At 35.4% G+C, this 12,751-nt stretch overlaps 2 protein-coding genes across 4 annotated transcripts; one reads left to right on the top strand and one right to left on the bottom strand.

The window, feature by feature from the left end:
• Positions 1-1,702: 1,702 nt before the first annotated feature.
• Positions 1,703-8,488, top strand: LOC126381406 (zinc finger protein 135-like). Of its 3 annotated transcripts, none has more exons than XM_050030886.1 (11): positions 1,703-1,852; positions 2,198-2,407; positions 2,626-2,923; positions 3,139-3,267; positions 3,761-3,907; positions 4,186-4,311; positions 4,543-4,846; positions 4,957-5,047; positions 5,659-5,735; positions 7,256-7,413; positions 7,497-8,488. In XM_050030886.1, exons 2-11 carry the CDS (start codon positions 2,264-2,266, stop codon positions 7,616-7,618), a joined length of 1,596 nt encoding a protein of 531 aa, XP_049886843.1. In that variant the 5' UTR covers positions 1,703-1,852; positions 2,198-2,263; the 3' UTR covers positions 7,619-8,488. The 3 variants fall into 3 exon arrangements, with proteins under 3 accessions (XP_049886843.1, XP_049886852.1, XP_049886847.1); XM_050030890.1 differs by having other exon boundaries at positions 1,750-1,765; XM_050030895.1 differs by lacking the exon at positions 2,198-2,407 and having other exon boundaries at positions 1,708-1,852.
• Positions 8,489-9,553: 1,065 nt separating this feature from the next.
• LOC126381570 (nucleoside diphosphate kinase) lies at positions 9,554-10,215 on the bottom strand. The gene has a single exon (XM_050031037.1). The coding sequence runs from the start codon at positions 10,127-10,129 to the stop codon at positions 9,668-9,670; it is 462 nt and encodes a 153-aa protein (XP_049886994.1). The 5' UTR covers positions 10,130-10,215; the 3' UTR covers positions 9,554-9,667.
• Positions 10,216-12,751: the final 2,536 nt, after the last annotated feature.

Here is a 12,751-nt window from a genome sequence, read left to right as displayed (position 1 = left end):
CCATGTTTGTGGACAATGAAGCGGTTGTTGTAATGTAGGTATTGTAATTTGATGAAATCGCAAGATAAGTTGCAAATGACGAAAAAGAAAAGAAATACTACAAAATTATAGGTTTCTTTTAATTAGTGCTATAAAATATCTAGCCAGGTAGTTAAATAAGTAGATACGTATTGGATGAGTAAGTACCTATCTGAAAGAAAATAATGATTTGAAAAATAATTAAGTAAATCCTTGATATAAATAATATGAAAATATTTGATTGATTGAGGATTTGAATTCCGATTATTTGGATATATTATAACTGGTGTATTTGCCGTAATAATTACCTAAACTCGTGTCGAGTGTCATGATTATTGTTTGAGTTAATACCCATTGGGGTATAAGAGTCTTAATACTCATTAAAGTAATGTTTTTAAGATTTTATGTTTATACTGACTAATTCATAAACTTTTTGTTGTTAGTATTTGGAGTAGATACCTAGCGTGCTCCGGAGAGAGCACGAAGTCGGATGGCCGAGTGTCATGATCACTCATATTTTAAAAGAAGTTGAATTATCTAACATGAATATTAACTAGATTAAAGTTAAAAGTTGCGAAACGATGGAATTTATATGGACTATTAATTTACCTGCACTGTTATCGTTCAAGCAAATGGGCATATAATTTAAAAGTATTTAATGATTTAAAATATTATTAAATAGAATTAATATAAATTATTTATAATTGTAAATGTTAAACAACTAATTAATTTAAAAAGTAAGTAAACAGAAAAGGCGGGAACGGAAGTGAGAATTACGCGGCGAGAAAAACAAATGAAGAACGGGATTGAATTGGTTCCCCGACTTTTCTAGGAGACGTTGGTTGTGGAAAGAATTACGATGGAAATTAATAAATAGTCGATAAAGTCACCCATTACAGTGTTTTCTTGAAAATAGTTCTAATCAAATCCGCGGTATTTGTTTCGTGGCCCGTACTTTCGTAAGATCACTGCTGATTTTGTTTACTTGCTTATAAATAAAAAGAAATAAATTAGGTATTCTGTTAATAATTTTAATTTTTTATATACTTCTTTTTAAGAGACTATTTATTAAATCTCCATATTTGTAAATAAATAAAGCTCAGATAAAAACATGTAATTTTATTGACCCTGATAAAATAAGTCTGCTGTTGTCAGCTTTAAAACTTCCCGCGATTATTCCTTATTTATTTTTATTTCATTTTTAGGGCTTGGTTTTAAAGAACTTTATGCCACTTGTTCATTATCCCAGCTGTTTTAACGCCGTTTTCGCTCTTACTACTCAGATTCTTATCCGATCCGAGTCCGCCAAATGACGGATCCAAAATAGCCAAAATATAATTATATTAGGTGTATTAGGTATACCATGCGTCATCCAATATTTATTGTCCGTCGCTCTCGTACTCTGGTCAAAGTAGTGTGAAGACGCCCTGGACTACTGTAATAAAATATGTTTTGAACCCTGAACATTGATAATATTTTATTTGCAACTAAAATCTAAATTGTGATTTAAAATATATAAAAACGATAAATATGTCATTCAATTAACCTTGAATTAACCTCATTAAATGAAAACAACGCCATCTATATCGTTTTTGAGGAACGTAGTCTGGATTTCATAGTGCGTTTTTGTTAGCAGAATCTATCGCTTGATTTTTATTTGTGGTAACTTTCGTTTTAACGCGGACGTCGCCATCTTGTTTGTATCGCCATTTCGTTTCTTTCGTGAGATGGAGAACTATTCATAAAAGTGAGATAGAAATAAGATATCTTTAAATTCCATAAAAGTATTGCTTTAATTTAAAATTTAATTTAACAACTCATGTATTTATAAACTGTGAGTAAAAACACTTAAACTTTCCAACTACAAAGTTATTCTGTCCTCCCTATTCTGTGATCTCGGCGTTTAGTCTTTCTCAAACATCGCAACAATGGCGTCAGTTGAGTTGAAGCGCGTTTATAGATAGTCCGTCATCCTTTTCTTACATATATCGACGGAGACACATAGCTTTCATCGAGTGATCTTTTTACGAGTAGAGTAGACTGATAAGAAAATATTCCCCGTTACCTTCGCACTTCGTGTTTAAGAGTTTCTCTTTCGGGTGCATTTAGCCGCGCTTTTGGTCATACAATGATATGATCAGAGTTTTGTATGAACATGGTTTGTTTTGTTGTATTACAGTTCGGTGTACATTGTGTTGAGTGGGATATGTGGAAGTTTTTGTGATGAATTTGTGAGTTGTGTATAATGTTCACGACTAACGCTGTGCAAACCGGCACAGTGCCGTCTCTTCAGCATCAGGATCATGCTAACCTTACCAGAAACGGTAAAATACTCGACAGTGATCAGGAGACTCCTATAACAAAACAGCAAACCCAGCAGGATACACAGGTATACATAACATTTTGTGTAGTTGTCAAAATACAAGGATGCTTTTGTTTGGGAGATCATGAAAGCCTTAGCTAAAAATAAGTTAAGCCGAGATCACAGTGCTTCATTTATTTTCTTGTCACTGTCTAAACTTTTTAATCTTACTTAAAGTTATGTTAAACTATATGAAATAATCTTGAACTTCAGTTGTAGTTAGTTGTATTGACTTCCTCTTACAGGAATTTCCTACATTTTGTTACACTACCAACGTGAACATGATTGGCAAGCTTGGCACGGGTGCTACTGGGGGCACAGGCAGTGTCAACATAGCACAGCTCACCACCAGTGATGACAAGACATGCTACATAGCACAACCATTCTCTTACAACTACGCTCTTGTTAACCAAATGCAAATTGCCCCCAATGGAATACAGAACACTATATCGAACATCAGCTTCAAATGTGATGTTTGTGGACTCATGTTTGGACATCTGACTCTGCTCAATGCTCATAAAAGGATACATGCTCAAGATACAGGTAATTATGGTACCTATAATAAATTTATTCAGTAATATTGAACATACATAAACTCAGCCTTTAAGGCAGACAAAGTCACAAGACTGATTGATTTGCTGCCTCAGTCCAAGCATGCTATAAATAATAAAATTAATGGCTCTAAAACCTACCTAGCCCTTGCTTTATTGTCTTCAATTTAGAATTTGTATACTTGTTAATGGTATTAAATTATACAGATAGCAACATAACAGTGGTAACAACTGGAGTGAGTGCCGGCAATGAAGTAGCGATGCCCCCACATATACAGATCTTGTCCTCGGATGCCAATGAACAGCAACAGCATCATACAGTGCAAATACAAGACAGTAAGTTATATTATATGTTGTATGTTGATTCTAAACACAAACTTATTTTTAATTTGATAGGTACACAACCTTTTGAATCGGTTTGATTTTAGTTTGACAGTTGTAACTGTAGCTCTATTTCTTTCTTATAGTTAACCTAAGTGAAGGCACTATTTTTAGAGTTGTCTAACTAAATTAGACTTCAGTTTTAGGATAAAAAATTCTGGAACTATTTGATTCCTCCAGGTTACTGTTTCATTCCCCATTCATTTTAAATAAAATTAGGGGATTAACAAACTACCTTGAGCAGAAGTTTTTGTCCATTGCATTGCAAATTTTTATAAGTACATTAGTTGGTTTCAAACCTCTGATGCAAGGTAAAATTAGATGACTTAATTATTAAGTAATTGCATTTCCAACTTAGGAAAAAGTCTGCAGAAGAAAAATTAATATCCCTACTTAATTTATTATTTATCTTCTAAATGATAATATTAATACGCAATTTTATTTCCAGCCAAACCAGTAATTATTGACAAAGTTCAGAAATGCATCACATGTGGTGGTCCTATTCCTAATAACCCCAAAAGAAAAGGACCTAAATTGATTCGATGTGAGAACTGCATAGCACAGGATTCTGTTGATCAGCAGAGAAATAATCAAAGTAAGGAAGATCAAAAGTAATGTATACTATATTTATTGCATACCAAACATATGCTGACCTTGACTGAGTTTAGTGGGGTTTGGGATGGAGTGAGATGTAGAAAACTTAAAAGCCTAACAGTTGTGATCGTGAGTTTTAGCTAACAGCCAATTTCTAAAGGATTTTTTCTACCTTTATTCTTCAGTTTGCTTAAACAACTTGGAAACTGTTGTTTATTTTATAATCAAATGTATATTGAATATTCTCTCTACATTAAATCTATTTTTACTTTGATGCAGTGAATTCTTCACAAATTTTTGTGGCATCAGAAGATAATGTGAAGTTCGAAGTGAGTGGCGTGCAGCCATCTACTGACCCTCTGGCAATCCCGCAGAACAACCAGCAGACGCAGCAGCAGAAACCTGGTAAGTATTGCCTACAAACATATGTAAACTTATAACATATAAAAATACCTACTACATTTAGTGTGTGTGTATGTATTACACAATTCTGCCAATTTCCCTTATTACCACAAGTAAATGTAGAACATACCTGATACAAGTCTATTCATGGCCCTGCCAGGCAAAATGTACCTATATGTTGTATGTCTGATTTCTGCTATTTGTCAAATGTTACATAGGACAATTTACTTTCAGTGCCTGGGCACCATCCTGTGAAAAAAAGAAGTTTGGCTTCTGTTGCTAAGTGCCAGAATTGCAATGGTTCCGGTATAATATTCATAGGAGGGAATAAGAATAAGTTAAACCAGTCAAATGTAGACAAGCCGTTCCATTGCAATATCTGTGGCGGATCGTTCTCGCGGTATTCGTCGCTGTGGTCACACAAGAAGCTACACTCAGGAGAAAAGAACTTCAAATGTGGGATATGCGGTATCGCCTTCGCCAAGGCCGTCTATCTTAAAAATCACTCTAGAATTCACACAGGAGAGAAACCGTACAGGTAACTTTTATTGAAGTATATGGTTGCCTGCTAATTTGTTGTTCTGCAATAGATTAAGGCAATTTTTAAACTGATTATGATTGTTATTTATTGTTACCATTTGTCGTCAGGTGTAACACGTGTGGTATGCAGTTTTCTCAGTCACCACATTTAAAGAATCACGAACGCACGCATTCCGGCGAAAAACCCTATGTTTGTGAAGTGAGTATCTGACATACTACCACAGAAATTTATATATTAATGTAGGGCAACTGTTAATTTTAAAATGAATTAATAACCCGGGCGAATAAAATGGGCATCTCGCTGGTATGCAACCCGATTGACGTGTGCTATAACTTGACTCTAATATAATATAACTTAATATTAAATTAGAGAGGGTTTTTAAAATTCTTGTCTAAAATTGACTGTCGATTATCTGTCCCTTTCCTTTTCGGCGGATAAGAAAATGACAGGTGTAACTTAAGATAAAATTGATGGTGTCTACAAGAATCAGCACCATTAAGTAGTATCCCTTTATAAAGTTATTTTCCAAGACGACACTTCTCCCAGAAATGTGACGTTTATACGCTGTTTGTGTGGTATTATGTATGCCACTGCCCTACGTAATTAAATTACCTTTCTGCCCAGGCTAGGTTGGTTATAGTGTTTTATCGTTACATCTAACATTTGTTTAAGTCTAGTAAATGTTTGTTCCCTGGTAGTGGTTGCCTGGAAGAAATGTTAAAATTAATTTCTGTGCAAGAAAATGCTTTCTGTGCAAGATTTGATTTTTGTTGTTTATGAAAGGAAATATGTTTTGTCGTTCTGTACAGGTCTGCGATAAAGGTTTTGCGCGACACGCGACTTTGTGGAATCATCGTCGTATACACACGGGCGAGAAACCTTATAAGTAAGTACTCGGTTGTAAACGTACATAAGTGTAATGTAGCTACTTTTAACATAGACTATATGTATACACATGCACACATACATAATTAAGATCACGTCTATCTCCCGTTGCAGTAGGCAGAGACAATGAAATACCATTTACTACAATCCTGACACATAACTTTCGTTTCTTCCATTCTCATTAATGGTTTCATCAAAATTGTAGGAATAATATTAAATTAAAACACGTTAGTTTTAGTAATTCATAACCATAACACATGTATATAATCATTACCAATAATTAGTATTAATGAACAATACTACTAAATTATATATTATTAAATACTATTAACAGCCTCCGTGGTCTAGTGGTTAGAGCGTTAGGCTCACGATCTGGAGGTCCGGGTTCGATTCCCGATGGGGACATTGTCGAAATCACTTTGTGAGACTGTCCTTTGTTTGGTAAGGACTTTTCAGGCTTGAATCACCTGATTGTCCGAAAAAGTAAGATGATTCCGTGCTTCGGAGGGCACGTTAAGCCGTTGGTCCCGGCTATTAGCCGTAAAAACACCTCCACCAATCCGCAGTGGAGCAGCGTGGTGGAGTATGCTCCATACCCCCTCCGGTTGATTGAGGGGAGGCCTGTGCCCAGCAGTGGGACGTATATAGGCAGTTTATGTTATGTTTATGTTACTACTAAATTAACTATGCCATAGAAATCAAGTGGATCAAAGTGGACTTTCTTTAGACAATGGTGCCTATTCTGGTAGACACAAACTTAAACTAATTTTAGTTTGACAGCTCTCCAATTAATGTTGTCTTTCACCCACAAAGAAAAAGAGAAAAAGACCTCAATAGATACAAGAAAGACATGGAGCTAGTTTTAGTCCTGTCAAATTAAGTTAAAAATGGCCCCGATTCCTGCAGACACCTAATTATATTTTAAGTTATACCTGTCATTTTCTTATCTGCCAAAAAGGAAAGGGACGGATGATTGACAACTGTTAATTTTAAAATGAAAGAATAACCCGGGCGCATAAAATAGGCATATTTCTGCCTAAATTGACGCGTGTTCCATAAATTTTATGCCCGTCGATTACCCGGCCCTTTCCTTTTCGGCGGATAATAACTTAAATTAAAATTAGCCGGCGTCTACAGGAATCAGCACAATTAAGTTGCTAGTTGCCCGAATCGGGACGAAAACCTTCACTGTTGCACAAAATCTACATTCTAAAGTGTGCTTTTGTGCTGGCATATGTCTCACAAACCTCTCAAAAAAAGAAATAAGTTTATGATTTACAATCCCTTTTAAATATACGTCTTGGGGTTGAAATGGAACGATTTTTGGGGTTTATTGGCACAAGATCTGCTTCCTATTCATTTTAAAATATCAAACAATCTTCTATAAAATCTACAATAAAAAGCCTCATTTTTATTTAGCAAACATGCACCAAGTCCAAGTGTGGCTGTAAAGAAAATTGCCTTCGCACGACGTATGACTGCTTATCATATTATGGATAATATATTTATAAACTTATGTAGGTGTGAGACATGCGGCTCAGCGTTCAGCCAGGCGGCCCACTTGAAGAACCACGCGAAGGTGCACTCAGGAGAGAAACCTTTCAAGTGCGATATCTGTACCGCAGCCTTTGCCGACCGGTTCGCACTTAAACGCCACAGAGGCATTCACGATAAATACGGTAAGCAAACAACAAACATGATTTTCACTACAGTATACGTGTCTTGTTCAGTCTAATGATGTTCCACTCCTATTTGTTCGCAGGTCAAACAGCGCCATTACCGTCTAGAATACAACAAAGCCAACAAGAACAAGTCTCTCAAACAAATGATCAGAACGCGCAAGCAGCGGTAGAGGTTGAACACCATTCGGAACAATCTCTCTGAAACTCGTAGAACCGATTTCGCGATGTCAGATGTTAACCCACTCACTCGCATTTGACGCCTTAACAATTTTTAAGTATCACAAAATATATACATGATTCAAGTTTTGAAAAATGACGACTCTCAATATTAATTCTTATTGAATTAAATTTGCTGTCACATCTTGTTAACTGGAAGTGTAAATATATGAACCAATCATAATTTTCCAGCTGGTAAATTAACATGAGTAAACACTGCCACAACATGGTATACTTAAGTATGATGAGATTGTGGAAATATAGGCAACTGATATATTGTAGCAAAATTCTGCCGTACCTGTAAAGAGTGCTTCTCATTCAATAAAGCAATAATTCATTACTATATAGGTAAATTAATAGATTTTTTTGATATAGAAACAATACATTACAGTCTTTAAATTAGTAATCTGTGTTTAGGTTGAAAGTAAAAAATCATAATTGGCTGTGGAGTTGAAGAAAAACATGGGATACAAATTGTTGATTTGACTTTATTTTGTATAATCATGAAAATTTGACTGTTGTATATTTCTTTTTCTTGTAAATAAATTAATCCAGGTGTGACTGTAGATGCCTAAATTGTGATTTAGTATGTTAGCATATCCAGGACTCTTTAATTTTATTTCTGAGTTTTGGATGGGATGACCTTACACTATTATTAAGATTTTTAATTGTCTTTACAATTATGTTTTTTGTCAAATAATGATGAATTTTGTAAGGGGTACAAACACTTTAATTTATCAGTCCTTAATGTATTTTTAACTTGTAGGTGCAACTCATCCAGAAACTACTGCGTCATATGATGTATTTACAGTTAGATTTTAAATTTTTAATGGAATTAGTAAAATTTTGTCTAAAGGCACATCGTTTGATTTTTATACTTGAGATATAATAATATTATTATATACAAGTATGTACTTTTCCTGACATTACTGGCCTTAGCTATCACACAAATGGAGTGACCTTTCATCCAGTACTTATATTATGAATGGCTTGATAGTGGTACTCTCTTTCTGATATACTTACCATATTCCCCCCCTTGTAACAAACACTAATTACTGGCACCATGATTTGTTTTGAATGGGTAACCACCACTAAAACCTTGCCACCCAGTAACATGATTGGAATGACAGCAGGAAAGAGTTTAGAGCTGTGATTGTGGGCTATGACCCATCTAATAAAAGTTTACAAACTTGGTATCCACTAGGGGATTTACCAATATGAATAATAAAGGATATTTTCAAACAGTACCATTCTACAGGCAGGGCCCCACTCCATATTTGCTGGACCCATAGTCTGTAAAACCATGAGATATATCACTCTGTATCATGCTATGTTATAGGTACATCAATGGGTATAGGTATCTCCTAAGTACTCTTGTAAATATAATCACTGCATTTTTATCAAAGCCAACATCATTTAATAAAGAACATTACTAGGTACCTATGTCTGAAAGGTTACAACCAAGTAGGTGTCTAGTAGCTCTGCAATGGTCATGATAGAGCTTTAATTTTTTTTTGTTTGCTATATCTGCAATCAGTATCTTTTACTATGAGTATAACTGCTAAAGTTTGAAAACACATTGACCACCCATACTACTGAGTTCCAATCGTAACAACTAGTTGATCCGTTTAGTTAAGAGTGGGATAAGGGAACCAACCCAAGCTCTTGAAAGGTAGGTGTTTGTAGAATTATATATATTTTTAAATACCTTTTTATATGAACATATATGTATGTTTTGCTTTAATACATACATTTACCATGCAGTATAATGCATCAATAATATTAAGAGGTGTTGTCTAAAATTAATTTAGGTACATATCATTTTATGGACCTCTGAACAACTTTAAGTCACAAATTTTAAGTGAAACTTGAGAACTACAAAGATAAACATCTATAGTAGGGATATAAATAAAAACTGAAGTAATTTCTTTAAATTTTATTTAAATAAAAATGCATCACCTGATTATACACACTTGTGTGAGGTAAGCTTGGAATTCCATTTCTCTTAAAACTATTATTAAATTCACAGAATATCTTATTCGTAGACCCAGTTTTCGTTAGCTGGGGTCCATCCGATAACTTCCTTTTCGGAGAACCACAGGGAAATTTCCTTCTTAGCTGATTCGACACTATCGGAACCGTGGATAATGTTACGGCCAACTTGAATGCAAAGGTCCCCGCGGATGGTGCCGGGTTGAGAGTCGGCGGGGTTGGTTGCGCCAAGCATTTGGCGTCCGGTCTTGACTACGTTGAGCCCTTCCCATACCATGGGAACGACCGGTCCGGAGCTCATGTACTTCACAAGACCGGGGAAGAATGGGCGAGACGCGAGGTCACTGTAGTGATTCTTCAACAGATCTTCAGATGGCCACACCATTTTGAGGGCAACTAATTTAAATCCTTTCTTCTCAAAGCGCTCGATGATGGTACCGACGAGTCCGCGCTGGACACCGTCGGGTTTTACCATGATGAAGGTTCTTTCACGTGGTTCGGCCATTGTTTCTTGAGGAGGCCGCAAAAGAGGTTAGCAGAGGTGTAAAGCGAAATGGCAAATGAACGAACGCATGCAAGCCAGCGTACTCGTTTCAATACGGTTACGTCACTACTTTTTGACATCTGTCAGTTAGTCTATGGAATGGACCATGGACAAAAGGTTCTCAGGCGGGCTGTACACTGCCCGGGCTTTTCGGCGGAAAACGGGAACGGGACAGTTGCTTTCTTCATTGAGTAATCTAAATAATTAATACGAAGTGGTGTTTTGTGGTTAATGATCGCATTAAGTTAGTCGGAAGACATTCGCGAGTGTTATTATATTGGAGTATTCAATGAACAAAGTGTATCTGCCTATTTTCACTTCGTGCCGGGGAGCCGCTTCATAACTCAAAAGTTTATGCGGACTTTTGAGTTAATTCGTTTGGGGTTCGGAGTAGGAGTCTACTCCGAGGGTGGGGGCTTAGGTTTCATCATCATCACCTTTCATCATTTCATTAATCATCAAGAAAAAAAATACGTCAGACATGGCTGTATGGGCATAGTTCCCTTTGCCTTACCCTTCGGGGAAAACCCAAAGACCTTGTATAGAATAGACGGAGCATATTTAAGACGAAAGAAAAACATAGGTTTTGTCTTTCGCACTCATGTGAGCCGTCATAAGTTAAAAAGAGATAAATATACTATCGTCGTAACGTCTTTTGTACTCGTGTAGCGGGTTTGTTATAGAAACGTACCTATAGTATATGTTTTTGTATCAGAACCACTAGTGCCGTTCCATGTCTTTATCGACATTATTATTGGCTAAATATTTCATGTTAGTCCAAGATCTAAAAAAATATACATTACAAATTGAATGATTAATTAAATACAGAAATAACGACCTAGTATCCATACCTGGGTGGGTAGAACCACAAGTAAATTAGTTAAAATGATACCTATTTGTACCCTGATAGAAAGATACCTAAGAAGAACCGTACGTTGCGGTGACAGATTCAGAACCACTTATTCAACGTAATTATCATGGACAAACTTGTTAAAGGTCAATTTATCATTTTTGAATCTATGTCATTTCGCAAGGTGTTATGGCCGAGGAGGTCGAGGACGGTCCATCTAGTCCACATATACTATAGTATCATTTTAATACGACATTGCGGCCACCCTTTGGTTGCTATAAATCACATACCTACCCTTTTATAAAAATTAAATACACGTTTTTCATTGACTTGACCGGAAATCGAATCGGCTCTCGATACAAGAAGTAGACGACCTTCTAGTATATTTCGGGGATTATCTCGATGCGATTAAAGAATAAAAGCAAATACTTTTTTTATAAGATTTTTATTCAATATAGTTAGAATACAATGACTACGAAGCACTGAACAATTCCGACTTTTGGTGATAAAAAAAAATATTTCCTCTTGTTCACTTTCTTTAGAAGTGTATAGTGTCGGCTCTGGTCGTTATAACTTTACCTGCAAGAATGGCACATATTAACGTGGAGCACACAAATATACAAGCATTGCATGTTTACACATTGCACATAGAAGGAATAATCACAGGTAATTACAAAAATAGTTATTCATACTAATTATTTTGTGCAATAGAGAATATTTGTATTGTATTGAAATATTTTTTCCATGCTAATGTAGAATACAAAAACGAAATAGCTGCAAATTTATCTATAAACTTATAACTAAACTTAAACTCACCTTATGTGAGATATGTGAGTGAATATTGTTGGTACAGCATCTCTATGTAATATTTTTGTTTGGTATCCTGCTCGATAGAAAGCAAGATACATCGAAATGTAATTAGCACAGGCTTAAATAAGGAGAAGGCGTCCTTCAGAAGAGAGAATTATCTCGTTTCATGGTCTGAATCTAATTGTTTCTTAATTTCTTGTTTCGTAAATTAGGATATTTAGGAAATCTGGAAAATACAATATCTTTATGTAATCTTCATCCAAATCGGAAACAGGTCGAAAAATAAATTAAACGTGAATAGAATAACGCAACATGTAGATGTTACATTCAAACATAATATTATGTTATCGATATCAAAGGACAACACTACTTATAATACTTTGGGTACATGATCTGTCAAAGCTGATTAACGTAAAATGTGAAATCAATTATTTGTACAAATGTGACGGCTTTGCTGAAAATATGCGTCTGCATCGTGTTTAGGGCTCAATAAACTTTACAAAAACCAGACCAGGTAATGTATTTCTTGCACACAAACATGTATTATGTGGTCGATAACTTACCCATGGTGAGACATTGTTTGATCGTTCTCCATTATAACACCCATTCTACTCTCACAACCAATAGCTACGCAAGCCATGGTTCATAATGAATAACTATTTCACAGATTGTTTATATAAAAAGTTAAAATAATGTCCCAAAACACCAAAAAACTAACGGCAGGTTTGGTATCCAGCTGACTACCACAACATCTCAAAACGTTAAACACTGACGTTCTAGACAGCGGTGTTTGTCTATGTTTGTTTCTTTTTTCCACAGAGATTGTTGCCATAGGGAAGAAAGAGAGCTGTGATAGTTTGATCGTCACTCTAAAATATTATCCGTCTATTCTATACAAGGTCTTTGGGAAAACCAAAACAAAA

Source organism: Pectinophora gossypiella, chromosome 3 (assembly GCF_024362695.1).
Source record: "Pectinophora gossypiella chromosome 3, ilPecGoss1.1, whole genome shotgun sequence".
NCBI classification, from domain to species: Eukaryota; Metazoa; Arthropoda; class Insecta; order Lepidoptera; family Gelechiidae; genus Pectinophora; species Pectinophora gossypiella.
The sequence above is the reverse complement of the archived record's forward strand: the minus strand, read 5'-3'. Positions and strand labels throughout refer to the sequence as shown.